Source organism: Myotis myotis, unplaced genomic scaffold (assembly GCF_014108235.1).
Source record: "Myotis myotis isolate mMyoMyo1 unplaced genomic scaffold, mMyoMyo1.p scaffold_m19_p_7, whole genome shotgun sequence".
Classification (NCBI taxonomy): domain Eukaryota; kingdom Metazoa; phylum Chordata; class Mammalia; order Chiroptera; family Vespertilionidae; genus Myotis; species Myotis myotis.
The window spans coordinates 64,137,983-64,165,774 of NW_023416379.1; the positions used below are offsets into that span (position 1 = coordinate 64,137,983).

A 27,792-nucleotide genomic window follows, 5' to 3' on the forward strand; every position below is an offset into this window, starting at 1 on the left:
ATCTCTCTTTAATGGGCTTTGCACAAAGTTTTATTAATAGGCTCGCTGCATTAGAGCACCTGAGAGAAAGAGTATAAATTAAGAGTCTATAACTATTTTTTCAGATGTACAAAAAAGCACAATAATATCTGTCTTCTTCATACATTAATGACAAAACCATAATAATTAAGGTTTTTTAACAGGTGTTAAGTAGAAATACTTCTTATCTCCTATCTATACTCTTACATTGATTATAAGTCTTCGATGAACAGGAAGCTATAACTGTCTCTCTTCAAGTCTGTCTGTATCACATAAGCATTGATCACTTTTGGGCAACTCATTCATAGCTGCCTGTCTTTGCTGAATGGTCTTCACAAATCTGAGCAGATTGACGATGGCAGCAGGTGTCACTCCAGGTATCCGACTTGCAGCCCCAATCTATGAATTGAAACCACAAGAAAAACATAAAGTGAGCTATGTCAAATAAAATTTTCTTCCAGTGACAGTAACAATTTATATATTACAATTTATAAAATATTTTCAAAACTATTATCTTAATGTTTTCAAAATAACTCTATAAAATAGGTAAAGGAAATGTGTTTATTATCTTCTTTTTTTTAATGGGAAAATGACGCTTAGTGAAATTAAAATGACTTGTCCAAGATCACATAACTAACAGATGTTGGAATACCTACTTTTTCTTTTCATTAAACTAATGTAACATCCCTAGCAGTGTGTTGGGCAGCACTCTATAATTAATCTCAGTATTTCTGTGTTGTATTTTTACAATGAAATATATGAATATTAACTCTAAGTGATGTAAAGACTAGCCTCAGGCCAGTTCAGGTCAGTTTTTTGTGATAATGGATATTTTCTATAACATTTCCACTGTAACAATATTCTGTCCAACATGGTAGCCACTAGGCAAATGTAACCACTGAGCACCTGAATTGTGGCTAATATGAGTGAAGAGTTGAATTTTAATTTTTAAAAATTTTAATTAATGTAAATGGTCTATTTGGCTAGTAGCCATGATTCTGGGCAGTGCAGCCTATGACTATCCATAAAAATATAACCCCAAAACGAATAGTATATATAGAGGTATAAAATTTAAGGCTTGTTTCCCTGGTTTCCATGACTACTGCTAGGAATACCATGCCATATTGATGAAATCACTCCTTCCTTTAAAAATCATTAAAAAAATATTTACAGACCATATTTTTGTTAATTGTTCCTTTTTTGTTATGAACCACTATTAAAAACAACGACAAAAAAACCCACTGTCATTAAACTATGGTACACTATCAATTTTTAAGGTACAACTTAGCTTTTCAGAGATGTTAAAATGTATGTCTTAGAATCAATAAATACAGCCTATCAGTCTTCAGCTATTTATTAGAAGTTCAATACTATAAACTACAAAGGTTTTCATAGACATTCACAGATGTGTGTACATGCATGTGCAAATACACACACACGTGGGCTAAAGCATGGGGTAGGAAACCTCTTTGGCTCCCCTTTCTCCTAGTTGCTCCCACGGCCACACTATGGAGCCCCTAGAGAGGGATCCGAGAAGTGATTTGAAAATCACCAAATTATAATCAACCAAATACTTTTTTTTTAATATATCTTATTGATTTTTTACAGAGAGGAAGGGAGAGGGATAGAGAGTCAGAAACATCGATGAGAGAGAAACATCAATCAGCTGCCTCCTGCACACTCCCCACTGGGGATGTGCCCGCAACCAAGGCACATGCCCCTGACCAGAATCGAACCTGGGACCCTTCAGTCCGCAGGCCGACGCTCTATCCACTGAGCCAAACCGGTCAGGGCTCAACCGAATTCTTGACTGGTGGTTATTCAGACTAAGCTTTTTCTTCATTAAAATATATTGACATCTGTCACAGGAAGAGATATTGAAAATAAGAAGTTACATTTTTTATGATGAAATAAACCATGAGTTATGTGACCATGGTAATTCCAGGTTTAAAAAAGAAAGCACTGGCTCTTAATTTACAACCTATTCCTATCCATTGCTCGTGTTCTTACCGTCTGTGGGCGACTGAAATGTAGCTTCTCTCGAACTTCATGGGACAAAGACACATCCCTGAGAGTCAAGTAATCTAGGTCTTCTGGCAGTTGGAGAGCTTCATCTCGCTGAATGTCCTTTATTTCTTGTTGCTGATAGGACAATACTGTTTCATAAGTGGCTGGTGAACAAAATAAATCATGTCATGATAGATTACATTAACAAGTTACATTTTTATAACTTTTTATAATTTATAAAGAGCTTTTGCTGCATTATCTCATTCAACACTTAATCTTAACACCATGAGATAGGTGGGGTACATATTCCCTTTCGCAGATGAGAAATAAAAGCTAAAATAGAGGGAATATCTCTACAACAACATTCTGTCTGGTAGTATACTGCATGCCCTTTTCATTTCAAAAATTTGGAAAATTAAGAGAAATTGTGTTTCTTCTCAGTGCAAATTTTGGTGGGACACTCCTCAACAGGCTGTGGGTTTGAATTTTAAGTCCTAAAGAACAGATGTTTCTTCAAGAAAATGGTTCTGAATTATGAACATATAAAGCTGTATTTTTTTAATTTAAAGCTTCTCAGATGATAACATAATTTAACTGAGGTTTTTTTTACTCAGACGTAAAGTTAAAAAGATAATTCAGCCATTATTTTATAATTAAAGCATTCTGTTCTTAGAAACATAAATTCAAAATTTATTTTAAAACCTAACCTGAGGTAGTCACTCTGTCCTGTTCAAGAAAGTACGTCTTCCCTGAAGGTTTTGGTAGCACCTGCTTCCATCACTTGTCTGGCAGCTCTGAGCCTGGCTCTGCCAATGAATTACCCTCTAAATATGGGCATGTCGCCGAAACCAGTTTGGCTCAGTGGATAGAGCGTCGGCCTGCGGACTGAAGGGTCCCAGGTTCGATTCCGGTCAAGGGCATGTACCTGGGTTGCGGGCATATCCCCAGTAGGAGATGTGCAGGAGGCAGCTGATCGATGTTTCTCTCTCATCGATGTTTCTAACTCTCTATCTCTCTCCCTTCCTCTGTGTAAAAAATCAATAAAATATATTTAAAAAAAAAATATGGGCATGTCATAATCATTCTGGCCCTCAGTTTCTTTATCTAGAAAATATAAGTGCTAACTTGGATGACTTCTGATGGTCTTTAATGATAAAAAGGGTGGTTGTGAAGTATACAGGCCTAGTCAGACAAGCTAGATTCAATCCCAGCTCTGCCACTAACCAGTTGTGTGTTCTTGGGCAAGTTACCATTTATCTGTAAAATTAAGGTAATAATGCTAATACCTATTCTTCACAGGACATCTATAAGTATCAAAAGAAATAATGCACATAAAGGGCTTAGTACAACATGACAAAATAACAATTTAGTACAACAAATTGTAATACAACTTTATGACTCATGAATAGACTTGGCAAGGGATCATGGAATATAAATGAGAAAACATATATTAAAGTATATTTATTTAATCTTTCAAATATGTATATAGCAAAAACCTCAGAGATAATACAAAGAATCTGAAGTTGATTTCTGCCTTTAAGAAACTTAAAGATCCTCTAGTGGAGGATCTGTGAAGTAATTGGAAAACCACTGATAAGTGTTATATTTTAACTTAGTGTGGTTTCTTTTAAGGCATGAATACGAATTAGAGTCTTTATTTACAAACAAGTTAAAAATCATTATTCTGGATTATTCTAACCTGAACCTGGTGATTTATTGGACAAATTAAGTTGCAAATCAAGTTTAAAATGTAGAATTTAATCACTTTTTTCCAGTGCTAAGAGCCTAAACATTCAATAAAGTAACTTTTACTTAATACAGAAATCATAATATTGAAATAAAAGGTCAACATTACTTCTTATACATTAGTACACTACTAGTGTCCGGTTATTTGAAAGAATGATTCTAGAGTTTAAATGGGTTTCCTTTCGTTGCTAGGCTTTTGTTAACTTGCATGGTGGATGGTAGGCAGCACTTGGGTCATCCTATAAAAGCAGCCAAAGCATAGCAAGGTGATAGGCCTCTGGAACTGATAGAAGATGCCACGGCTAGAAAGAATGTAGCATTCTTACCACCTTCGCTGGGCCCAAGGAGCTTTAAAGTCCTTTCCTGTTTGAACAGCGCATCATCATCCAACTTTTACTACTGTTCTCCCCATCTCATTCTGTTCCTTGCCTTTTTACCACCCCAGGAAAACACTTCCTCTATCAAAATACAGAAGCTGATCTTATTCTCAGTATTTTTATGTTTGAAATTTTTCACAATGAAAACCTTTTAAAAGTCATCTGTAGCTTTGGGAATCAATGCACTGACCCAGGGTAGGACTCAAGAGTATGGATTTCTTTGCCTGATACAAAATAAGTACCTGTTAATGGTAAAATGTTCCAGTATACTGTGAAAGCCAAACATAGTAATATTTCTCTCATTATTAGAATATTATATGAGGAAACTGTAAAAAGGAAGTTAAAAAAAAAAAGTTGTTGCTTTTTTCTTTAAGGGAGAGATTTACAGTAGTATTTCCTAAACTTGAAATGTGCACAGTAATCACATGGGAATCTTGTTAAAATGCAGATGTTTACTCAGTGGGTCTGCAGTGGAGCCTGATATTCTGCATTCCTAACGAGCTCCCACGTGTTGCAATGCTCCTAGCCTGGGAACTCCACTTTGAGTAGCACGGAGCCTAAGACTATGCTGGTCCTATGGTAATAATGGCTCCTCTTAAAATAGAGCTCTGCTGTCCATTCATAATTTGTACAAATGGAAAAGAGATAATATATATAGGCATCTTAAGTAAAAGAAGTATTTCCTACCTTCTATTTTCAGTCTTTCAGCTAGCTCTCTACATTCAGTATACTTCTTCAAGGGCTCTGGAACAGCCTTTGCCAATAACTCCAGGTCAACTTCTTCATACTTCAGAACATCTAGAGCTCTGCAAATACACAAAAATTTCATTAAGAGGGGTCCATACAATATAAGACAGATTAAGAACAGGATTCCTTGGAAATAATAATCTCAGAATAAATAATATCAAAAGACACCTAATTTTTTCCAAGGACAGTGAACAAATGCAGCAGCATCTGCAACACAGAACCTCAATAAGATGTGTGTGATTCTCCCCAACTCCCTTCCCTTATCATGAGAAATGAGTTGTTGGTAAAGTTTGCATTGCTATAATCCATTTGTCCTTTCTTGTAAGGATAGAATATCCTCTGATAACAAGGGTTTGATTGAATTCCCTAAGAATTTACATCTAAGCCATAGCCATGTAAGCCCATGTTCTGTAAGAGAGTCATCCTTTTGCATTCTCGGACCCAACTGAAAGAAGTCTCCTGCTTGCTCCAAGACTGCAAAATATTCTGCACTTTCCCTCTCATTTTGTGTGGTTTTCACAAGGCCCCACTGATCTGCACAGTTTGCCTATATTTACTACTGTAATTCATTTTATTTTTATTTACTAACTTTGATCTTTCCCTCTTTTTGTAGATTGCCTTTTTAATGCATGCTGCCCACCCAAAACCAATTAAAACAAGTCATTATCAAATTAACAGGAAGTCAGATCTGCCCATCCAGGGGTCCCAAGTACTCCCAGGCTTCCCACCAATCTTATTTATAGCACATTCTATTATCACAGTCACGCATTACCACCTTTTGCAGATGTCTGACTCATCTATTCCTGAGGAAGCCTGCTCTAGGAAAGTCCAAAAATTCTCTCTCCACAGGAGACTGGACAACTAATTACAGAGGCCTCAGCAGATAAGCTACACTGAACCCATAGAACCAGATGCTCCAAAAGGGTAATGGTTATCAATTTCAGAAATTATAGAACACTAGAGGCCCAGTGCATGAATTTGTGCACAGGTGGGGTCCCTTGGCCTGGCTGGTGATCAGGGCTGATTGGGGCCATCTTGCCCAGTCCTGATCAGGGCCCATTGGGGCTGGCCAGCCAGGGGGAGGGACTGTGGGAGTGCACTGCATTGAGCGTCTGCCTCCTGGTGGTCAGTCAGTGCATGTCATAGCTACGGGCCGGTTGTAATGGTCACTTAGGCTTTTATATATATAGATAACGGAATGCACTTCCTAATGACTAACCCCAAAAAAGAGTTACTTTGGAATCAAATAGGGTTGTGACCTCAAAGAAAAACCCCTGACCATCTAACTTATTAAAAAAACAACAACCCTGGAGAAACTAAGATGGCGGCATAGGGAAACACCGAAATTGCTGCCTCCTACAACAACTTAAAAACGCAATAAAAAGACAAAACGGACATCATCCAAAACTTGCAGGAAGGCTGGCGGAGTGGAAATTCTACAACTAGAAGGAAAGAGAAAGGCACATTGAGGGTCAGGAGCTGCGGAAGTAAAGTGCAAAGGTACGGAGGCTAGAGAGTGCGCGGAAGGGGGCTGGTACCTGAGGACGCGGCTGTCTTTTTGAATCGGGAGGGAGTCACAGGCTCCCGACTGCTCTGAACTCCGGTTCCAGGAAGTCTCTGGGGACCCAGGACTCATACGGGGAGAAACTGGACTGTCTGGCAGCAGGCAGAACTCGGAACTCGAGGGCGGCTTTCCCTCAGAGGTGCTTGCAGCAATTAAATTATCAGGACACTGAGACGCGCGCGGCCTCTTAGGGCAGGGCTGAGAATCTGCCATAGTTCCTTGCTCTGCCCTTTGATTCCCTGAGACCCCGCCCCACCCAGGCTGCGGCAGAGGCTTTTGCATATGAATGCCCTGGCCCTTTGCAACCTGAAAATTACCTAACAAACTGCAGCGGGGCCACAGACCCAGAACTTCCAAGAGAAGGCCCAAGGCCCCACAGCAGCTTGCATTGCTTCACAGCTGGGCCTCATCAGAGCACCTCCAAACTCCAAAAAAGGACAGGGAATCTGCAGTTCTCTCCATAGCTCCTGCTGGGTAACCTCCAAGAGCCAGTGTACCCAGTGGTCAGAGGGGGACCATCCGGATTACAACTCCTCAGATTCATAAGGGACACACCCAGGGGGCAGACTCAGTGAGCACCAAAGCCCCACTGAAGCAAGTCTTGCCCCAGAAGGGTGTCTTCAGCACAGAAGTTCTCCCACTGCAGACACAGCCGATTCTCACTGCCAATTGGCATGGAGGTCAATTCCTCCCAGTGATCCTACAACAATCAAGGCATAACTACAACAAGACTGTGCACAAAGCCCACAAGGGGGTGCACCAAGAGTGTCCACCTCAGGTAACGGGGGAGGCTGAGTCACTGGGCCCTACAGGACACCTAGCACACAAAACCACTCTACCAACACAGGGAAGCATAAAAAATGCGGAGACAAAGAAACAGGTCACAAATGACAGAAATGGAGGAAAGCAAATGACTGGATATAGAGTTCAAAACCACGTTTATAAGGTTTTTCAAGAATTTTATGGAAACCGCCGATAAATTTAGTGAGACCCTCGAGGATATGAAAAAGGACCAACTAGAAATTAAGCATACACTGACTGAAATAAAGAATAATATACAGAGATCCAACAGCAGACAAGAGGATCCCAAGAATCAAGTCAAAGATTTGAAATACAAAGAAACAAAAAATACCCAACCGAAAAAGAAAAAAGAAAAAAGATTCCAAAAATATGAAGATAGTGTAAGGAGCCTCTGGGACAACTTCAAGCGTACCAACATCAGAATTATAGGGATACCAGAAGAAGAGAGAGGGCAAGATATTGAAAACCTATTTGGCCGAAACCGGTTTGGCTCAGTGGATAGAGCGTCGGCCTGCGGACTGAAGGGTCCTGGGTTCGATTCCGGTCAAGGGCATGTACCTGGGTTGTGGGCACATCCCCAGTGGGAGATGTGCAGGAGGCAGCTGATCGATGTTTCTCTCTCATCGATGTTTCTAGCTCTCTATCTCTCTCCCTTCCTCTCTGTAATAAATCAATAAAATATATATTTAAAAAAAAAAAAAAAAAAAAGAAAACCTATTTGAAGAAATAATGACAGAAAACTTCCCCTACCTGGTGAAAGAAATAGACTTACAAGTCCAGGAAGCGCAGAGAACCCCAAGCAAAAGGAATCCAAAGAGGACCACACCAAGACACATCATCATTAAAATGCCAAGAGCAAAAGACAAAGAGAGAATCTTAAAAGCAGCAAGAGAAAGACAGTCAGTTACCTACAAGGGAGTACCCATACGACTGTCAGCTGATTTCTCAACAGAAACCATGCAGGCCAGAAGAGAGTGGCAACAAATATTCAAAGTGATGAATAGCAAGAACCTACAACCAAGATTGCTTTATCCAGCAAAGCTATCATTCAGAATTGAAGGTCAGATAAAGAGCTTCACAGATAAGAAAAAGCTAAAGGAGTTCATCACCACCAAACCAGCATTATATGAAATGCTGAAAGGTATTCTTTAAGAAGAGGAAGAAAAAAAAAGAACTCTTACCATTTGCCACAGCATGGATGGAACTGGAGAGCAGATAAATACCACAGGATCTCACTCATTTGTGGAATATAACGAACAACATAAACTGATGAACAAGGACTGATCCAGAGACGGAGAGGCATTGATTGGACTGTCGGGCCTTGGAGGGAAGGTAGGGGAGGGTGGGGGTATGGGGGAAAGATCAACCAAAGGACTTATATGCAAGCTTATAGGCCTAACCAATGGACACGAACAACGGGGGGGGGGGGGGGGGAGGTAAGGACATGAGCGGGAGGGGGGGGTAAGGGGTAACGTGGGGATAAGGACACATATGTAATATCTTAATCAATAAAAAATATATTTAAAAAAAAAACAACAACAAAAAAAACAACCCTTTGTTTATAAGGCTTGGTTCACAGGTACAGACTTAAAGACATGCTTTGAGTCAAGCCTAAGTCTCAGAGTACAGAGGTCTGGCACAGAAAAGGCAGAGGTCTGGCACACTTCAACAGAAGATAAGAGAACTTCTGAGCTGCCTAACTCATCAATGGGTTTCTGTGTAATCCTGACAGGAAATGAATGTGCACATGCATTTGTGTATCTCTCTAGTTAAAATGCCTGCTCAGCCCAGCTGGTGTGGCTCAATGGTTGAGCATTGACCTATGAACCAGAAGGTTTGATTCCTGGCCAGAGCACATGCCTGGGTTGCGGGCTCGATCCCCAGTGGGGAGTGTGTAGGAAGCAGCCAATCAATGGTTCTCTCTCATCTTTGATGTCTCTCTCTCGCTCTCTCTTTTCCTTTCTCTCTGAAATCAATTAAAAAAAAATGCCTGCTCAACTTGTCAGTGCTCGGCACAGAGCCTGGCATGTATGCAGTAAAAGCCATCAATGTATTTTGACCAACTTTCTATCTTTTTAGTTTTATATACCAAGGCATTGATAAAGTGAGTTCATTTAGGATATTAAATGTCAACGTAATCAAAATATAATTTTTTATTTTTATTTGTATTTTATTGATTTTTTACAGAGAGGAGGGAGAGGGACAGAGAGTTAGAAACATCAATGAGAGAGAAACATCGATCAGCTGCCTCCTGCACATCTCCTATTGGGGATATGCCCACAACCAAGGTACATGCCCTTGACCGGAATCGAACCTGGGACCTTTCAGTCCGCAGGCCGAAGCTCTATCCACCGAGCCAAACCGGTCTCGGCTGATAGCATTTTTATACACCAATAATGAACCCTCAGAAAAAGAAACTATCCCATTTACCATCACAACAACAAAAAGATAGTATACTTGGGAATAAACTTGACCAAGGAGGTAAAAGACCTCAGAAAAATTTAGAACAATGAAAAAGGAAATAGAGGAAGTCCCAAAAAAGTGGAAGCATATACCGTGTTCATAGATTGGAAGAATTAACATCATTAAAATGTCCACACTACCTACAGCAGCGGTTCCCAACCTGTGGGTCGTGACCCCTTTGGGGGATTGAACAACCCTTTCACAGGGGCCGCCTAAGACCATCGGAAAACACATATATAATTACATATTGTTTTTGTGATTCATCACTATGCTTTAATTATGTTCAATTTGTAACAATGAAATTGGGGGTCACCACAACATGAGGAACTGTATTAAAGGGCTGCGGCATTAGGAAGGTTGAAAACCACTGACCTAGAGCAATCTAGAGATTCAATGCAATCCCTATTAAAATATCAATAGCATATTTCACAGCTCTAGAACAAATATTCCAAAAACTTACATGGAACCAAAAAAGACCCTGAATAGCCACAGCAATCTTGAGAAAGAACAAAGTTGGAGGGATCACAATACCAGATATCAAACTATACTACAAAGCCACTATAATCAAAAGAACCTGGTGCTGGCACAAGAACAGGTATATAGACAAATGGAACAGACTAGAGATCCTAGAAATTGACCCACGACAATATGGCCAATTAATATTTGACAAAGAAGGTAAAAGCATACAATGGATTAAATATAGTCTCTTTAATAAATGGTGCTGGGTAAATTGGACAGGTACATAAAAAAAAAACAAAACTAGACAACCAACTTACACCATACATAAAAATAAACTCAAAATGGATAAAAGACATAAATGTAAGACATGAAACCATAAAAATCCTAGAAGAAAACATAGGCAGTAAAATCTCATTTTCACTGATACATTGCCTAGGGTAAGGGAAACAAAGGAAAAAAATTAACAAATGGGACTACATCCAGCTAAAAAGTTTCTGTACAGCAAAAGAAGCCATCAACAAAATGAAAAGGGAGCCCACTGTATGGGAAAACATACTTGCCAATGATACGTCTGATAAGAGTTTAATTTCCAAAATATACAAAGAACCCATACATCTCAACACCAGGAAGACAAACAATCCAATTAAAAAATGGACAAAGGATCTGAATAGACACTTCTCCAAAGAGGACATACAGATGGCCAATAGACCCATGAAAAAATGCTCAAAGTCACTAATCATCAGGGAGAGAAAAATTAAAGTGACAATGAGCTATCACCTCATACCTGCCAGAATGGCTACTATCAATAAATCAACAAACAACAAGTGCTGGTGAGGATGTGGAGAAATGGGAACCCTAATACGCTGCTGGTGGAAATGCAAACTGGTATAGCCACTGTGGAAATCAGTATAGAGGTTCCTCAAAAAACTAAAAATGGATCTGCCATTTAATCCAGTGATCCCACTTCTGGGACTATATCCTAAGAATCCCAAAACACCATTCTGAAAGAATATATACATCCCAAGGTTCATGGAAGCATTATTTACAATAGCTAAGATCTGGAAAACAGCCCAAGAGCCCCTCAGTAGGTGAATGGATAAAAAAAGCTGTGGTACATTTACACAATGGAATACTACACAGCTGTAAAGAAGGATCTCTTACCCTTTGAGACAACATGGAGGGTCCCAGAGACTATTATGCTAAGTGAAATATGTCAGTCAGAGAAAGACAAATATTACATAATCTCACTTGTAAGTGGAATCTAATGAACAAAATAAACTGACAAACAAAATAGATCCAGTGACATGGAAGCAGGCAACAGACTGATAATTCTCAGAGGGAAATGGGAGCAGGGAGGAAGAAATGAACCAAAGAACATATATGCATATATACATAACCCATGGTGAAGGCCTTGGGAGGGGGCAAGAGGAGGGAGGAGACAAGAAGGGGATATCTGTAATACTTTCAACAATAAAGATAAATTTAAAAAAAATGAGTAGGGAGTCTTTAATATCTCTCTGAAATGATCTCATTTTTCTGTAAATCCTGTAATTTTTAAGTTCTGTAATTGATATTAAAAATGCATACCTGAGAGATACAACTTTACCCATACTTATAGAAGCCTCTGGGATTAGCTTTTTCCATTTAGAACTTGAAAACTCAATGGATTTCAACACAGAAATGCCTTCTTCTAAAGAAGACTTCATCCAAGAAGCTCTTGCATATCTTTGTTGGGACACACAGCCAGCTTCCTTATACCCTAGAAGAAGAGAGGAGAGAACATAATGAGAGAGGTCTGAGAGAAGAGTGAACCTGGTTGGCAGACTCAGTGAAGAGTTACCTCGGAATGTGAGGCGGCTGTCAGCATTATCAGGGCGCAGTGACAAACGGAACTCTGCTCGACTGGTAAACATTCGGTATGGTTCGTTAGTGCCCTGTGTGGTGAGGTCATCAATCAGGACTCCTATGTAGCCTTCCGTTCGGCTAACGACAAAAGGAGGCTTGCGTCTGACCCGAAGACTTGCATTGATTCCAGCTATCACACCCTATAAGAGGACTGAAATGTTTAAAAGGCCATTATGAATTGAATAAAGAGCTATCCTGTTCAGAACACTACCTAGAAAAAAATAGCCTGGGGCAGTAAGAAAGCAAGCACTGCCCAGAATGGATAGACTCAGGCAGAAAATTTGAACCTTATTCAGAAACAGAATATGGGTAACATACCACTTTACAACGCTATGATTCATTCAGTGCATGCCTAAAAACTTTTCTAGCCGTTTCCCGCTTTTAAGTAAAAGGAATATAAATTCCCACTTAATAAGAATAATATATGATCATTTTCAGTAAAGTTATTTTAAAAGAGTAATAAAGCTGCAAGTGTTTTTTTAAAAATTCTATTGTATACAGTAACCATCTCCACATAACCTGAAACAGAAATGTCTTCTATTAGTTATGTGTTGTATCTAAGATCTATATGATTATCGTAACAGACATTAAAAGGAGGAACACTGGTTAAATAGTCCCTTTCTGTTGACATTAACATTTGAAAAAAATCTTACTTGAGCTGCAGCTTCCTCATAACCAGTAGTGCCATTTATCTGTCCAGCGAAGAAAAGCCGTTGCACCAAATGAGTCTCGAGAGAAGGAGTGATCTGACGGGGGTCTAAGTAATCATACTGAACACCATAGCCTGACCAAAGAATAAATGGTACAGAGTAAGTAAAAACAGAGCTGGATTTGTCTCAAGGTAGAGATGCAAGGATTATCATTAAATGCTCTTTCAAAAAGGACACAGACACTGGGGGGAGGGGGGGAGGTGAAGGAGGGCACGTGCCGGAGGGTAGGAGAGGCCAGGGGGGTCAATGGGGGGAAAAGGAGACATAAAGTATTACTATTTGTAATACTTTAAACAATAAAAGAAAAAAATGAAGACTATTTTAAATGTCAAGTTGTTGGGCTTTGTCTTCTGAGGCTCTAAGCAGCCCTGACTGCAGTACCATCTCCTCACTATCTGCTAAGGCGATGCTGAGCTCCTACTGAAGGGCGCTGTGATTCTCTTTACCTGGCTGGATCATTTTAGCTTTCTCCAAGCCTCTGATGCATGTGATCATTTTCTCCTGTAATTCAGCTGGTAGCGTCACAGATAACCCTTGGGGGTAGATGAAGTCAGAATCTATTCCTTCAGGTTCCAACCAAACCTGATGTATACGGTTTGGAAAACGCAAAACCTTTGATTCAATGGAAGGACAGTATCTAGAACAGGGCATTGAAATAAAAAAATTTAATGAAACAAACGAAAGAGGCTGGCATCATTTCTTAAAGTAACTGAGCAGTGGCACTTTTTCCTTACCGGGGTCCTTTTGTAGTTTCCTTAATGTGACTATTAAGGTGCAGGTTCTCAAGGATAATCTCATCCACTCTCGGGTTGGTGTGAGTCAAGTAACACAGCAGCTGATCTTCTGGCTAAAACACATGAATTAGTTATAGCACTTTTGCCTCTCTACTAGTTTGCTTCTTATTCAAATAGACTGCACACATAATATTGGATGATGTTAAGAAATGATGTTTTGCTGGATGTGATAATGATATTATGGTTAATTTTTATAACATTTTTATCTGTTAAAGACATATAACTAAGTATTTTTTTTATATATATATTTTATTGATTTTTCACAGAGAGGAAGGGAGAGAAATAGAGAGCCAGAAACATCGATGAGAAACACCGATCAGCCGCCTCCCGCACATCCCCCACCGGGGACGTGCACGCAACCCAGGCACATGCCCCTAACCGAAACCGAACCCGGGACCCCCTAGTCCGCAGGCCGACGCTCCATCCACTGAGCCAAACCGGCCTCGGCTAACTAAGTATTTATAAGTGAAATGATGAGATATTTGAGACTGTTGCTTAAAATCAGCAAGAAGAAAGTGTTAAGGGAAGATAAAACAAGAATGCCAAAAAAAGTTATTTGTGGAAGCTGGGTGATGGACACACAGATTCATTATACTATTTCTTCTATTCTCTATAAACTTAAATTTTATAATACAAGTTTTAAAATACACATACCAAGAAAGTACCACAATTTATATTTTCCCAAAGCAAAAATATAAAAATGAGTTTTCAAAAAAAAAACACACAACAATATTTGAAGCCACTCATTAGGATAACACAAGAAACTAGGGCCATCAATTATTAGTCCTCAATTCTAAAAACACAACATACTATTTTTTTTTAATATTCAAAAGACAAGGCAAAAGTAACCTGTCACTATTGTGAAAAACTGAAGAATTATTTCAGATGAAAGAGAAATGATGGCCCTAGCCAGTTTGGCTCAGTGGATAGAGTGTCAGCCTGCGGACTGAAGGGTCCCAGGTTCAATTCTGGCCAAGAGCACATGCCCAGGTTGTGGGCTTGATCCCCAGTGGGGGGCATATAAGAAGCCGCCAATCAATGATTTTCTCTCATCATTGATGTTGCTCTCTCTCTTTTCCTCTCCCTTCCTCTCTGAAATCATAAAAGAAATATATTTTAAAAAAAGAGAGAAATGATGATTAAATATATGATCCTAGATTGGAAAAAAAATGGTTGCTATATTATAGGACAATATTGGGATAATCAGTAAAATCTGACTATGGACATTATATTATAATTCATGCACAGGTGGGGTCTGACCAGGACGATCAGGCTGGCCAGCCAGGGAGAGGGGCCACAGGCAGTTGGCCGGGTGGCCCTGCCCTCTGGTCGAACTCCCAGTTGAACTTCTGGCCAAACTCCAGGCTGAGGGGACAATTTGCATATTATCCTTTTATTATATAGGATAACACTATTGAATCAATGTTAAATTCCCCAAATTTCATCACTGAATTGAAGTTCTATAAGAGAATGTTTTTGTGTTTAGTTCAGATACAGATGGAAGTATTTAGGGGTGAAGGATCATGATCTTTGCAATTTGCTCTCAAATGTAACAAACAAAAAAGAAGAGTCAGAATGACACACACACACACAGAGTGGCCAGATTATTATGACCACCTGATGTTTGTAGGCAAATTAGCCGTACACTGCATCTTATGGGATATGGAAGCCGAAGGCCTGTTCAAACACCTTTGCTGTCTGCAGTTACCAAGATAAAACATCTCCAATTCGCACAGGAACACAAGGATCGGACAGTTGAGCATTGGGAAAAAGTCATGTAGTCCGATAAATCACGTTTCCAGTTGCATCATGCAGATGGCAGAGTGAGAATTTGGCAGAAACAGCATGAAAGCATGCACCCCATATGCATGAGTACAACCCTTCAAGCTGGTGGGGGCAGTGTTATGGTTTGGGGCATGTTTTCCTGGCATGATTTGGGCCCTTTAATTCGTGTGGAACAACGTCTGAACAACACAACATACCTAAGTATAGTTGCTGATCAACTTCATCCTATCATGTTGATGGCGTATCCCAATGGAGATGGCTTCTTCCAACAAGACAATGTGCCATGCCACGGTGCTCATATTGTGCGGGAGTGGTTTCAAGAACATGAAGGAGACTTTACCTTGCTTAGGTGGCCCCCACAATCACCAGATCTCAATCCAATTGAGCATTTGTGGGATGAAGTTAAAAGAGCCATCAGGCACCTGGTTCCACAACCATCAAATCTCACAGAATTGGACAGTGCTATTGATCAGGCATGGTGTCAGATTCCTCGCATCACCTTTCAACATCTCGTGGAGTCAATGCCAAGAAGAATCGCCGCAGTATTGAAGGCAAAAGGTGGCCTAACAAAGTACTAATGGGGTGGTCATAATAATCTGGCCACTCATCATAATATATATCCCACATTCAAAGGCTGTTAAATCATTTTGTTTACCCATATCTTCAGAAAAGAAATCACTTCTAATGTCGTGGTAAACAACTGGCTTCCCTATTTATAATGGTCTGGCCCTCTAGCAACTTCAGCGCAAAATTACAGGTAATTTGCCTACAAACGTCAGGTGGTCATAATAATCTGGACACGCAGTGTGTGTATGTATGTATGTATACATATAGATACATACATACACACATATAGATATGTATCTAGAGAGAGAAATATGGTAAATTATTAACTATTAACAATGGGTGAATTTCAATTGTTTATAGGAGATTGTTTTAGATGCCTTGCAACTTTTCTGTAGGTCTGAGATTGTTTCAAAAAGTTTAAATAGGCAATGTTATTGAAGTAATGAAACTTAAGAACATACGGAGAAATGACCCAATCAGCCAAATTAATCCTTTTAAAGATCCTTTTTTTTTATACACTAAGTAATAGTGATGTAAAGTGCATTGCTGCTCAAAGAAAGAGAGAGAGATCACAAAAGAAAGAGAGAGAGGGAGGGAGGGAGGCAGGAAGGTGTGTTAGGCTATACACAGTCCTCGGGCTACGTCGGCACGTACGTCATTTTGTGGTTATATCACCATCTCCCATTTATTAAAAAAAAAAAAATTCCATCATTTCGATGTATGTACATATGTGCTTTATGTTTTTTATTATTTATTTACCACGAGTAAAGGTCAGGAATTGTCATCTTTCTTTTAATTTTTTTTTTTTACTGTTTCACTTCATTACTGCTGTGTATGTGCTCCATGTGAGTGCCGTAGGTGCTTATGTAGGTGGGTTCCGACTTACAGCGAAAATCGCTTTACGTTGCACCATAGGAACCACAGAAACCATAGGAATGGATCTCCGACATAACCCGAGGACCTACTGTATCCTTCTGTGAATGGCCACTATTTAGCTGTAAAGCCAGATTTTCATAATTATCTTACCTTAATCCACACTGTTTCATTAATAAAGCTGAATGGTATGGATGGATTATCTGGTGTCTGCTTGTTTAGAATACTGAAATTAATGGACTCTTTGGCAATTCGGGGTGGAGTCCCAGTCTTCAATCTTCCCACAACAAACCCCAACTTCTCTAGAGTCTGAGCCAACCCAATGGAAGGCTGGTCTCCTAAACGTCCTGCCGGATGCATTTCCAATCCAATTACAATCATGCCTCTCAGAAATGTCCCAGCAGTCAGAATCACGCTGTCTGCATATACTTTGCTTCCATCCACTAAAGGACAGGAAAGACAGTAAAAATCATGTTCTAATTGTACTATGGATCAAACTGAAATCTGACTACTTTACATTAGTACAGAAAAACTTTCTCTTTAGAAACCTGAGAAATAATTTCAAATGAGTAAGAAGGCTACATGTTATCAATCTCTAGAATCCAAGAAAGTTGGGAGGGAGAACATAATGTACTATCATCTATTCATATGTTCCTAAAATTATACCAGCACAGAAAAAGATTAAATCAATTGATTTAAAAAATTAATTAATGTAAGACTTCTGGTTACCAGTAAATCTGATAGACTACCTCATATAATTCCTTCTTCCTCCTGAAACTTCAAGAAAATGAAATAAAGGGGCAAAAGGGGTATAAAACCACAAGGACAATGAATGGGAGAGAGCTTGCCAAAAGATGAGACATTTAAAAATATTTTTAGAAGACAAAGTGGTTGGAAAAGTGATTAATGATCTAGCAAATGGGAGAACACTATAAATCAAGAATCTGAAGAGAATACACCAGTGGGGATGAACTAATTAGCTCTACAAAGCCCAGAAATGGGAAACTGAGGAATGTAGGAATGAAGCTTGGGGCTGAAATTAAGAGAAATAGTTGAAATCTACACATAAAGGTTATATCTGCAGACAATTCCTTACAGGAAAACTAGGTTTATTTTTTGGGTAATGGGGAGTTACTGTTTAATGCAAACAGTTTCAATTTAGGATGATGAGAAAGTTCAGAAAGTTCGGGAAATGGATAGTGGTGACAGTTGTACAATATCGTGGATGGACTTAACAGCACTGAATTGTACACTTAAAAATGGCTAAAATGGCCCTTGCCAGTTTGGCTCAGTGGATAGAGCGTCAGCCTGTGGACTCAAGGGTCTCAGGTTCGATTCCGGTCAAGGGCATGTACCTTGGTTGCGGGCACATCCCCAGTAGGGAGTGTGCAGGAGGCAGCTGATCGATGTTTCTCTCTCATTGATGTTTCTAACTTTCTATCCCTCTCCCTTCTTCTCTGTAAAAAATCAATAAAATATATTAAAAAATAAAACAAAATAAAATGCCCAGCTGGAGTGAATCAATTGGTTGAGCATTGTCCTGTGCATCAAAAAGTTCCTGGTTCGCCGAAACCGGTTTGGCTCAGTGGATGGAGCGTCGGCCTGCGGACTGAGGGGTCCCAGGTTCGATTCCGGTCAAGGGCATGTACCTGGGCTGCGGGCATATTCCCAGTCGGAGATGTGCAGGAGGCAGCTGATCGATGTTTCTCTCTCATCGATGTTTCTAGCTCTCTATCTCTCTCCCTTCCTCTCTGTAAAAAATCAATAAAATATATATATATATAAAAAAAAAAAAGTTCCTGGTTCAATTACCGGACAGGGCACATACACCTAGGTTGTGGGTTCAATCCCTGGTTGGGGCACATATGGGAGGCAACCGATTAATATTTCTCTCTCATATTGATGTCTTTCTCCACCTCCCCACCCCCACTTTCCTCTCTTTAAGCATGTCCTTAGGTGAGGATTTTTTGTAAAAAGGCAGGCCCGGCCAGTGTAGCTCAGTGGTTGATTGTCAACCCAGGAACCAACAATAGGTTGCAGGCTTGATCCCCAGGAGCGGGATGTGCAAGAGGCAGACAATCAATGATGTTCCTCTCTCATCGATGTTTCTATCTCTCTATCCCATTCCCTTCCTCTCTCTCTAAAAATCAATAAAAACATATTTTTTTAAAAGGCAAATTTTATGTTATGTTTACTTCCCCATTTTGCTGGACTATATCTCCCAATAGCTTCCTAAGAAAAGATGCATGGGAAATAGGTTGTGTGAGTCCTGGTATATCTATAAATGTATTATTCTCCCCTTAGACTTGACTCTTAATTTGGCCGAGAATAGAATTCTAGTTTAAATCTTTTTTTCCCTGAGAATTTTGACAGTCTTGCTCCATTTTCTAGCTTCCAGTTTTGCTGTGAAGATCAGTGCATATTTACTTAAATTTTTTTGGATATGACTTTCTCCCCCATTTCTGAAAGCTTCTAGGACCTTATATGTGTCTCTGGTGTTCTGAAATTTTAAAATGATGTCCTCAGTGTGGTCTTGGTTCATTCATTATGTACTAAGTGTTCTCCTAAAACTAGAAATCTGTGTTACAGATTACAAAAAAAGTTACATTATTAAGCCTATAAAGTAGACAGGGTAAAACACAGCATTTAAAGATATGAAATTAAGTAATAAAAACATAAATAAAGGTATAAGGTCTATACTAATAAAAACAATATAATCATTAAATTTGAAGAGGATAGGAGGCAGAAGAGAGAAAAGGAAAATAAAATAAAATTAACTATTCATAGTGGAAAGTCAACAAACACTGACAGAAGAAAAAGATTTCGTGTATAAAAATCATAATTAAAATAATCACCAGAACAAAAATACAAGCTTCTAAAAAAGAAACATAGTTCCTAGATACAAAGCAAACACAGACTAAGTGTTTAAAAGAAAGTACAGAAAAGTGTATATGCTGTTATGTGAAACACACACACACACACGAAGATACATGTATATTCACAGGTAGAAAGACAACCCAAGACACTAGGAATGCTCCTAAAAAAGAAAACTGATTGGCTAGGGGACAGATGAGAGAGAGACCACCTTTTCACACTATGTTCTTATGTCCCCTTTAAACTGTTTACTATATATATGTATTCCCCATTTTAAAAAATTAATAAATCTATAATTTTATACTAGAGAAAGTAAGTCAAGATTTGTATTTTAAATATATTTTTATGGATTTCAGAGAGGAAGGGAGAGGGAGAGAGAGAGAGAAACATCAATGATGAGAGAGAATCATTGATCAATGCCTCCTGCATGCCCCCTACTAGGGACTGAGCCCGAAACTGGGCATGTGCCCTGACCAGGTATTGGCACTGTGACCTCCTGGTTCATAGTCTAATACTCAACAACTGAGCCACACCAGCCAGTCTCAAGATCTGTATTGTAAATGTTGAGATTCTCCAGCACAGCTCTCTCATCATTTTAAAAAATATATCTTTATTGATTTCAGAGAAGAAGGGAGAGGGAGAGATAGAAACATCAATGATGAGAGAGAATCAATGATCAGCTGCCTCCTGCACACCCTCAACTAGGGATCGAGCCCGCAACCCAGGCATGTGCCCTTGACCGGAATCGAAACCGAGACCCTTTAGTCGGCAGGCTGACGCTCTATCCACTGAACAAAACTGGCCAGAGCTCATCATTTTTTAAAACTGATTTTTAGAGAGAGGGGAAGGGAGAGGGAGAGAGAGGGAGAAAGAGGGAGAAAGAGGGAGGAAGGGGGAGAGAGAGATAGAGAGAGAGAGAGAGATATCAATGTGAGAGCAAAACATCAATTGGTTGCCTCCTGTATGCTCCCTGGGACCCGCAACCAAGGCATGTGCCCTGACTGGGAATCGAACTAGCAACCTTTTGGTGTACATAAATGAAAACAAAAATTTAAAAAATTAATTACAAAGATTTGGAAAATAAAGTTAAGGAAATCTCCTAAGAAAGTACGACAAAATGACAAAATGTACAAATAGAAAAAAACCTAGAAGACTAATCCAGGAAAGGATAGGAGTTACAAGAGAGCATGGAGAAATAATAGAAGAAAATACCTCAGATATCAAGGACACAGATTTCTAGTTTCAGGAGAACACTTAGTACATAATGAATGAACCAAGACCACACTGAGGACATCATTTTAAAATTTCAGAACACCAGAGACACATACAAAATCCTAGAAGCTTTTAGAAGGGGGTGGGGGGAGTCTATATACAAAAAAATTTAAGTAACTATGCACTGATCTTCACAGCAAAACTGGAAGCTAGAAAATGGAGCAAGACTGTCAAAATTCTCAGGGAAAAAAAAGATTTAAACTAGAATTCTATTCTCGGCCAAATTAAGAGTCAAGTCTAAGGGGAGAATAATACATTTATAGATATACCAGGACTCACACAACCTATTTCCCATGCATCTTTTCTTAGGAAGCTATTGGGAGATATAGTCCAGCAAAATGGGGAAGTAAAAAGGAGACAGACTGAAGTTCCAGTAAATAAGGAAGGGATGATGTAACACAGCAGAGTAGTAAAAGGAAGTTGAAAAGGACATCTGTGGCCCTAGCCAGTTAGGATAGAGCATTGCCCTGCGGACTGAAGGGTCCCGGATTCGATTCTGGTCAAGGGCACATGCTGGAGTTGTGGGCTCGATCCCCAGTAGTGGGTGTGCAGACAGCAGCTGATCAATGATTCTCTCTCATCATTGATGTTTCTATCTCTCTCCCTCTCTCTTCTTCTCTGAAATCAATAAAATACATTAAAAAGAAAAAAAGCACATCTGTGGCCCTGGCTGACGTGGCTCAGCAGCTAGGGCATTGGCCCTGCACGGAAGGGTCTCGAGTTTGATTCCCAGTCAGGGGCATGTGCCTGGGTCCCTGCCCCCTCCACTCTAAAAATCAATGGAAAAAACATCCTTGGGTGAGGATTAACAACAACAAAAATGACATCTGTGCAGAAGGCCTAGAGAGCAATTGTCCTGATTATAGCAGTAAATTGTGGGGGATTCGGAAGTTGATATTTTTGGAAGGGAAGCATTACAGAAAACAACAGAATTGATAAATTATTTGAGCACTGAGTGTTTTTTTAAAAAAATATATTTTATTAACTTTTTACAGAGAGAAAGGGAAAGGGATAGAGTTAGAAACATCGATGAGAGAGAAACATCGATCAGCTGCCTCCTGCACACCCCCTACTGGGGATGTGCCCACAACCAAGGTATATGCCCATGACTGGAATCGAACCTGGGACCCCTCAGTCCGCAGGCTGACGCTCTATCCACTGAGCCAAACTGGTCAGGGCATGAGTTTTTTTCTGATGAAAAAGTTGAACAGGTCAGGTACACAGGTAAAATAAGTAAATAAAAAATAAAGCAATTATTAACCCAAGGCAAAAAAAAAAAGAGGTATATAACATAATACACTACTTGAACCTGTAGTGAACAATATTCAAATAATCATAATAATATAAATATTATCAACCAAAATTTATGGTATAATTATACTGGAAGGATAGAAGGAAGGAAAGCAGGAGATTAAAGAGAGCTACCATATCCCTAGCCAATTTGGCTCAGTGGATAGAGTGTCGGCCTGAGGACTGAAGGGTCCCAGGTTCGAATCTGGTCAAGGACACATACCAGGGTTGTGGGTTTGATCCCCAGTAGGGGGTATGCAGGAGGCAGCCAATCAATGATTCTCTCTCATCATTGATGTTTCTATCTCTCTCTCCCTCTTTGAAATGAATAAAAATATATTTAAGAATAAAAAAATAGAGTTACCATAAAAAAGTTAATAGATAATGTTTAAGACTGATAATTTAGGGGATAAAAATATAAGCTTATTGTTGAGAAATATGTTAAGTATAGATCAGAAGTGACAGTTAAAAAAACTGAACTATTAGGTTTATAGAGGGGATACAGAAAATAAACATGTATCTATACACATTTTTCTAAGTACATTCTTTTTAAAAAATATATATTTTATTAATTTTTTACAGAGAAGAAGGGAGATGGATAGAAAGTTAAAAACATTGATGAGAGAGAAACATCAATGAGCTGCCTCCTGCACACATCCTACTGGGGATGTGCCTGCAACCAAGGCACATGCCCTTGACCGGAATCAAATCCGGGACCTTTCAGTCCACAGGCCAACGCTCTATCCACTGAGCCAAACCGGTTAGGGCTATCCACATTTTTAAATTCTACTTGATTTTTATAAAAGGTAGGTGCATGTGCTATTTTGATTAAAAAATTAATACATAACCCTTTTAAATATAAAACATGTAATAATCTTATAAATATAAGCTTTAAAGATTTAAGGTCAGAACTAGGAAAAATAAAAAGTACAACAGAAAAACCAAGAGAAAAAAGACACAATTATTCAGGCTAAAGTCCTACACGTGGTATAGATGAGCCCAAAATTTGACTAAGCTTCACAAATGCCAAAATGAAAGAATTATGATCTTTTTATACATTTTCCTCATTCATGAAAACACAACAATTTCCTAGAATAAGTAAAACATCCCCATACTCTGCTCTGAAATAAACTGCTTACACGGAGCCTGATACTGTTATTATTATCTATAACTAGTACATACCCAAAACAACACCACTGACACGGCATTTCCCAGTGTGCTCAGGTTCTGGTTCTGTAAGTATAAGATCTTCTACAGCTCCCTCCTGAACCGTAAGCAGTGGTGTATTTAGGATTTCTTTCTGTCAAAAGAGAGTGCAAGTTGAAACAACAGTTAAATGATCACTACAATCTCTCCTGTTTTTGTGCCTTATTCTCACCTGCATGTTCTGTTTGTAGAGTTTCCTATCAATTTGAGCTCTCAGACCCCAAACAGCTGGTCCCTTACGCCGGTTTAATACTTTGTAATGTACACCAGACTGGTCACAGATTCGGGAACACAGGCCATCTAAAGCATCCACTTCCCTCATTAAATGCCCCTTTCCGATACCACCAAAGGAAGGATTACAGGACATCTGACCTAAAGAAAATAGACAAAATAAATATATGAGCACCTTGCAACAGTGAGTGCAATAGAAAATTGTTTGTACAAGTGGCTAGAATCAGCTCATGTGATAAAAAAAATAAGAGACTTGAAACAAACACTAAAAAGAAAATTCCAAAGTCCCAATAGGGTATAATTCAGGGCATTCTGGAAGACAAACCTTTGCCTGTAGTTTCCTTTCAATCTTTTCCTTGATGCATATTTTATTTCTTTAGGTTGCCTTTTCCTTTAAAATGTGGTTTTTGAAATCTTTACCTCATGAAACCTTTCCAAATCAAGAATACTTTAGAAGTACCTTGGCACTGGTTCACTGTTATAATCAATTATATCTTCTATAAATGCCATCTGTTTTCTTTTTTGCTTATTTTGCAGAAATAAGTAAGTTATAAGTTTCTTCAAAGTAAAAACCATATTTTATAGCTTTTCTTTAAAATTCCCTAGTCTTATTTGGAAGTCTGGATACTGCTACTCATCAAAATGACTTACCTTTATTTTTTAATTGATTTGAGAGAGAGAGAGAGAGAGAGAGAGAGAGAGAGAGAAACATCAATTTATTGTTTCACTTATTTATGCACTCATTGGTTGATTCTTGTATGTGCTCTGACTGGGGATCAAACACAACCTTGGTGTATCGGGGAAGATGCTCTAACCAACTGAGCAATTGGGCCAGGGATAATGATGTAGCTTTTAATATCCATTATATATCAGTTAATTTTACAGAAATTTCTGAATCCTACTAATTTCTGACATGTTCTCAAACTTTGATCCCCAGAAATGAGTCTCCTCATACACAGAAGGGGGAAAAAACAGAACACCTAAAATACCAGAAATTATTGAAATTCCACTACTTTTTTTATTAAAATATATTTTTATAGATTTCAGAGAGTAAGGAAGAGGTACAGAGAGACAGAAACATCAATGATGAGAGAGAATCATTGATCGGCTGCCTCCTGCATGTTCCGCACTAGGGATCAACCTGCAACCCGAGCATATGTCCTGATTGGGAATCGAACAGTGACTTCCAGTTTCATAGGTTGACGTGCAACCACTGAGCCATGCTGGCTTGGCTCCACTACTTTCTTATATCCCTAAACTAGAGAACTTCTAGGCACTTTATTAAATTAGTGTAACTATATTATAAACCTATTTATAAAATTTACGTTTGTGAAAGTCAAATGCAAAGAAATCCTCATGTTTTTAAATTGCTGAAAACTTTTTCTCAAAGAAATGTGTGCCTATAAGGAGCTTCTCCTTATAGGCACTGTTGAACATGTCACTCTCTTTTGCTTAGTCCTCCAAATTTTTCTCAACAGAGAACTCTAGGAAGCCAGCATTCATTCCCAATCATTTGGAGTTGGAATAAGATCTACTAAATCATCTGTGCTCTTAAATAGAGGCTACTAACATCCCAAGTGTGGCACCAGTACCTGGGGTGGGCAGTGGTAGTAGAAATGTATAAAGAGGTAAATTTTTCACTCTACTAAAAAATTTAAGTCAGCTATGTAGAAAAGCTCATGGTAAAACAACAGTTAACAACTGACCACTTAATATGGGCCAGCCATTATCCTAGGTGAGTTGTATGTATTTTTCTAACTTAAACTTTCTGACTTAAACCTGATGAAGTTGATACTATTACTTCTATTTCATGGAGAAAGAAAGTGAGGCTTAGATAAACTGTCCCTTGCCAAGGTCACCCAGATAACACATAGCAGAGCCTAGAATAAAATTCAGAAAGTCGCCGAAACCGGTTTGGCTCAGTGGATAGAGCGTCGGCCTGCGGACTGAGGGGTCCCAGGTTCGATTCCGGTCAAGGGCATGTACCTGGGTTGCGGGCACATCCCCAGTAGGGGATGTGCGAGAGGCAGCTGATCGATGTTTCTCTCTCATCAATGTTTCTAACTCTCTATCTCTCTCCCTTCCTCTCTGTAAAAAATCAATAAAATATATTTAAAAAAAAAATTCAGAAAGTCTAACCGTCTCTTAATGGACAACATTCTCCATGAAATCCATAGATGATACAGCATAGAATAGACAGGCTCAGAAGGCTAGTCTTTTATGGTGAAAGGCAAAATATAACTTTGCCAAAAAACATTATTTTCCAGGTGAGTGTGAAAATAGAAGACTTTCTTTCCACCTCTGACTTCACCATTGGCAAATGGTATGACTGAATCATAGCAGGACAAATCTTGCAGTTCAACCTACTAAGCCAAAGCTATCTTTATGAGGTCACACAGAAATATCTAATACTCCACTAGAGCGAATTACCTTAGGAAATAAAACCTTGATTTTAAGATAGAATTGTTATTCACTAAGGTCACCTGTAAGAGTTATTAAAGTATCTCTGAAATGTATTTACTTTTAAAACTTATATTTTGTTGAGAATGAGTTTTGATAGGAATCCCTTTATCCCTGACAGAACTACATAATATACTATATAATGATCACTTTAGTTCAATAATACTTTTTCGTTCATTAGATTTTTGTTATTATTATTGAAAGGTAGTACTATAAGCAATATTGTACAATAAGCTAAGAGTAATTTTTTTTGGAAATCATATCGTTCCTCTCCAAACGAATCACAGTTAAACAGTGTATATTTCTCCACAGTTATGACCTGGATGGCAATTTTAAAAACGTATTTCAGTATACAAATATGTGATTTATTCACAACTTTTACAAAGCGCAGTTAATATTGTAATTGATCTTCACTCCTAAGTAAAATTCAGGAGGAAAGACATAGGCATGCATAACTTACCAGATACTGTTTTGGCTAGCATCTATCATGATGCAAGAGAGCGATCTAGCGCCCTACCTGGTTTGGCTCCGTGGATAGAGCATCGGCCTGGGGACTGAAGAGTCCCAGGTTCGATTCCGGTCAAGGGCACATGCCCGGGTTGGGGGCTTGATCCCCAGTAGGGGGCGTGCGGGAGGCAGCCAGTCAATGATTCTCCCTCATCACTTTCTAATCTCTCTTTCCCTCTCCCTTCCTCTCTGAAATCAATATACTTGAGAGAGAGAGAGAGAGAGAGAGAGAGAGAGAGAGAGAGAGAGAGAGAGAGATAGATCTAGGCCTAGCAGATTTGGCTCCGTGGATAGAGCATTGGCCTGTGGCCTGAAGGGTCCTGGTTCCATTCGGGTCAAGGGCATGTACCTCAGTTGAAGGCGCTGAGCTCTATCTATCCCCGGCCCTGGTCGGGGCAGGCGTGGGAGGGAACCAATCACAAAACCGGGGAACAAACATCCAGCAGAAATATAGAATGCAACAAGAGGTAAACGATCACTAATAATGCTAGCTCACTCCTTATCCAAAGCAACCAGCTAGTCAAGGGTAACCGGCAGCAATGCAATCAGAAGCTACCAGCAAGCACCGTATTCTTAGTCTCCCCCTTTCCCGAGGCACCGCCCCCACATCCTCCAGGCAACCGCTTTGGTGGGCAGCAGCACAGTCCGTGGTCCCCGGCACAGCTGACCCGGAGTGCGGACCCGGCCCGCCTGTTCCGCGAGGCACAAATCGGGCTTAAACCGCCGACCCCAGGATCCTCGCCAGGCTTGCGGGAGGGAACAGGCTGCCCACACCCGGCACTGGAGGGGGGAGAAGGGGACGGGTTATTCTCGACGTGCGTCCTACGCAAAGCGCCACGGCGGCCGGGCCCCTCACCGATCGTGTCCACGCGGTGCGTGAGGAGCAGCGTTCGGGAGCCGCACCGCGCGGCCGCGGCGGCTGCCTCCGTGCCCGCGTGCCCTCCGCCGACCACCACCACGTCGTAGTGCGGGGCCCAGGGCGCAGCGCTGTCGCCGCGGAGCCGGGCGGGCGGAAGGTGCTGTTTGGCGAGGGAGGCCGCGACCCAGCGACCGCAGCCTCGGAGAGAGAACATGGCTGGAGGCGGCAGAGTCTGCCTGACTCCAAACCTGACACGAGCGACGCGCAATCGTAAAGG

At 39.8% G+C, this 27,792-nt stretch overlaps 1 protein-coding gene across 3 annotated transcripts; it reads right to left on the reverse strand.

Moving 5' to 3' along the window:
* Positions 1-7: 7 nt before the first annotated feature.
* Positions 8-27,792, reverse strand: MTO1 (mitochondrial tRNA translation optimization 1). 3 transcript variants are annotated; one of them, XM_036316671.1, is made up of 12 exons: positions 27,513-27,792; positions 23,631-23,830; positions 23,435-23,552; positions 16,970-17,259; positions 13,532-13,644; positions 13,244-13,434; positions 12,741-12,871; positions 12,023-12,227; positions 11,770-11,941; positions 4,836-4,954; positions 2,029-2,189; positions 8-417 (listed from the first exon to the last, which is right to left on the reverse strand). In XM_036316671.1, the coding sequence occupies exons 1-12, from the start codon at positions 27,727-27,729 to the stop codon at positions 256-258; spliced, it is 2,079 nt and encodes a 692-aa protein (XP_036172564.1). In that variant the 5' UTR covers positions 27,730-27,792; the 3' UTR covers positions 8-255. The 3 variants fall into 3 exon arrangements, with proteins under 3 accessions (XP_036172564.1, XP_036172563.1, XP_036172565.1); XM_036316670.1 differs by having other exon boundaries at positions 11,770-12,227; XM_036316672.1 differs by lacking the exon at positions 27,513-27,792 and adding an exon at positions 24,015-25,678 and having other exon boundaries at positions 11,770-12,227.

Bases quoted from the DNA above. Each gene is read 5' to 3' on its own strand.
- MTO1 (XM_036316670.1), bottom strand. From the start codon at position 27,729: ATGTTCTCTCTCCGAGGCTGCGGTCGCTGGGTCGCGGCCTCCCTCGCC. The intron at 13,645-16,969 runs GTAAGATAATTA...CATGTGTTTTAG, and splicing joins ATGAAACAGTGTGGATTAAG to CCAGAAGATCAGCTGCTGTG. The intron at 418-2,028 runs GTAAGAACACGA...TTCAATTCATAG, and splicing joins ATTTCAGTCGCCCACAGACG to ATTGGGGCTGCAAGTCGGAT.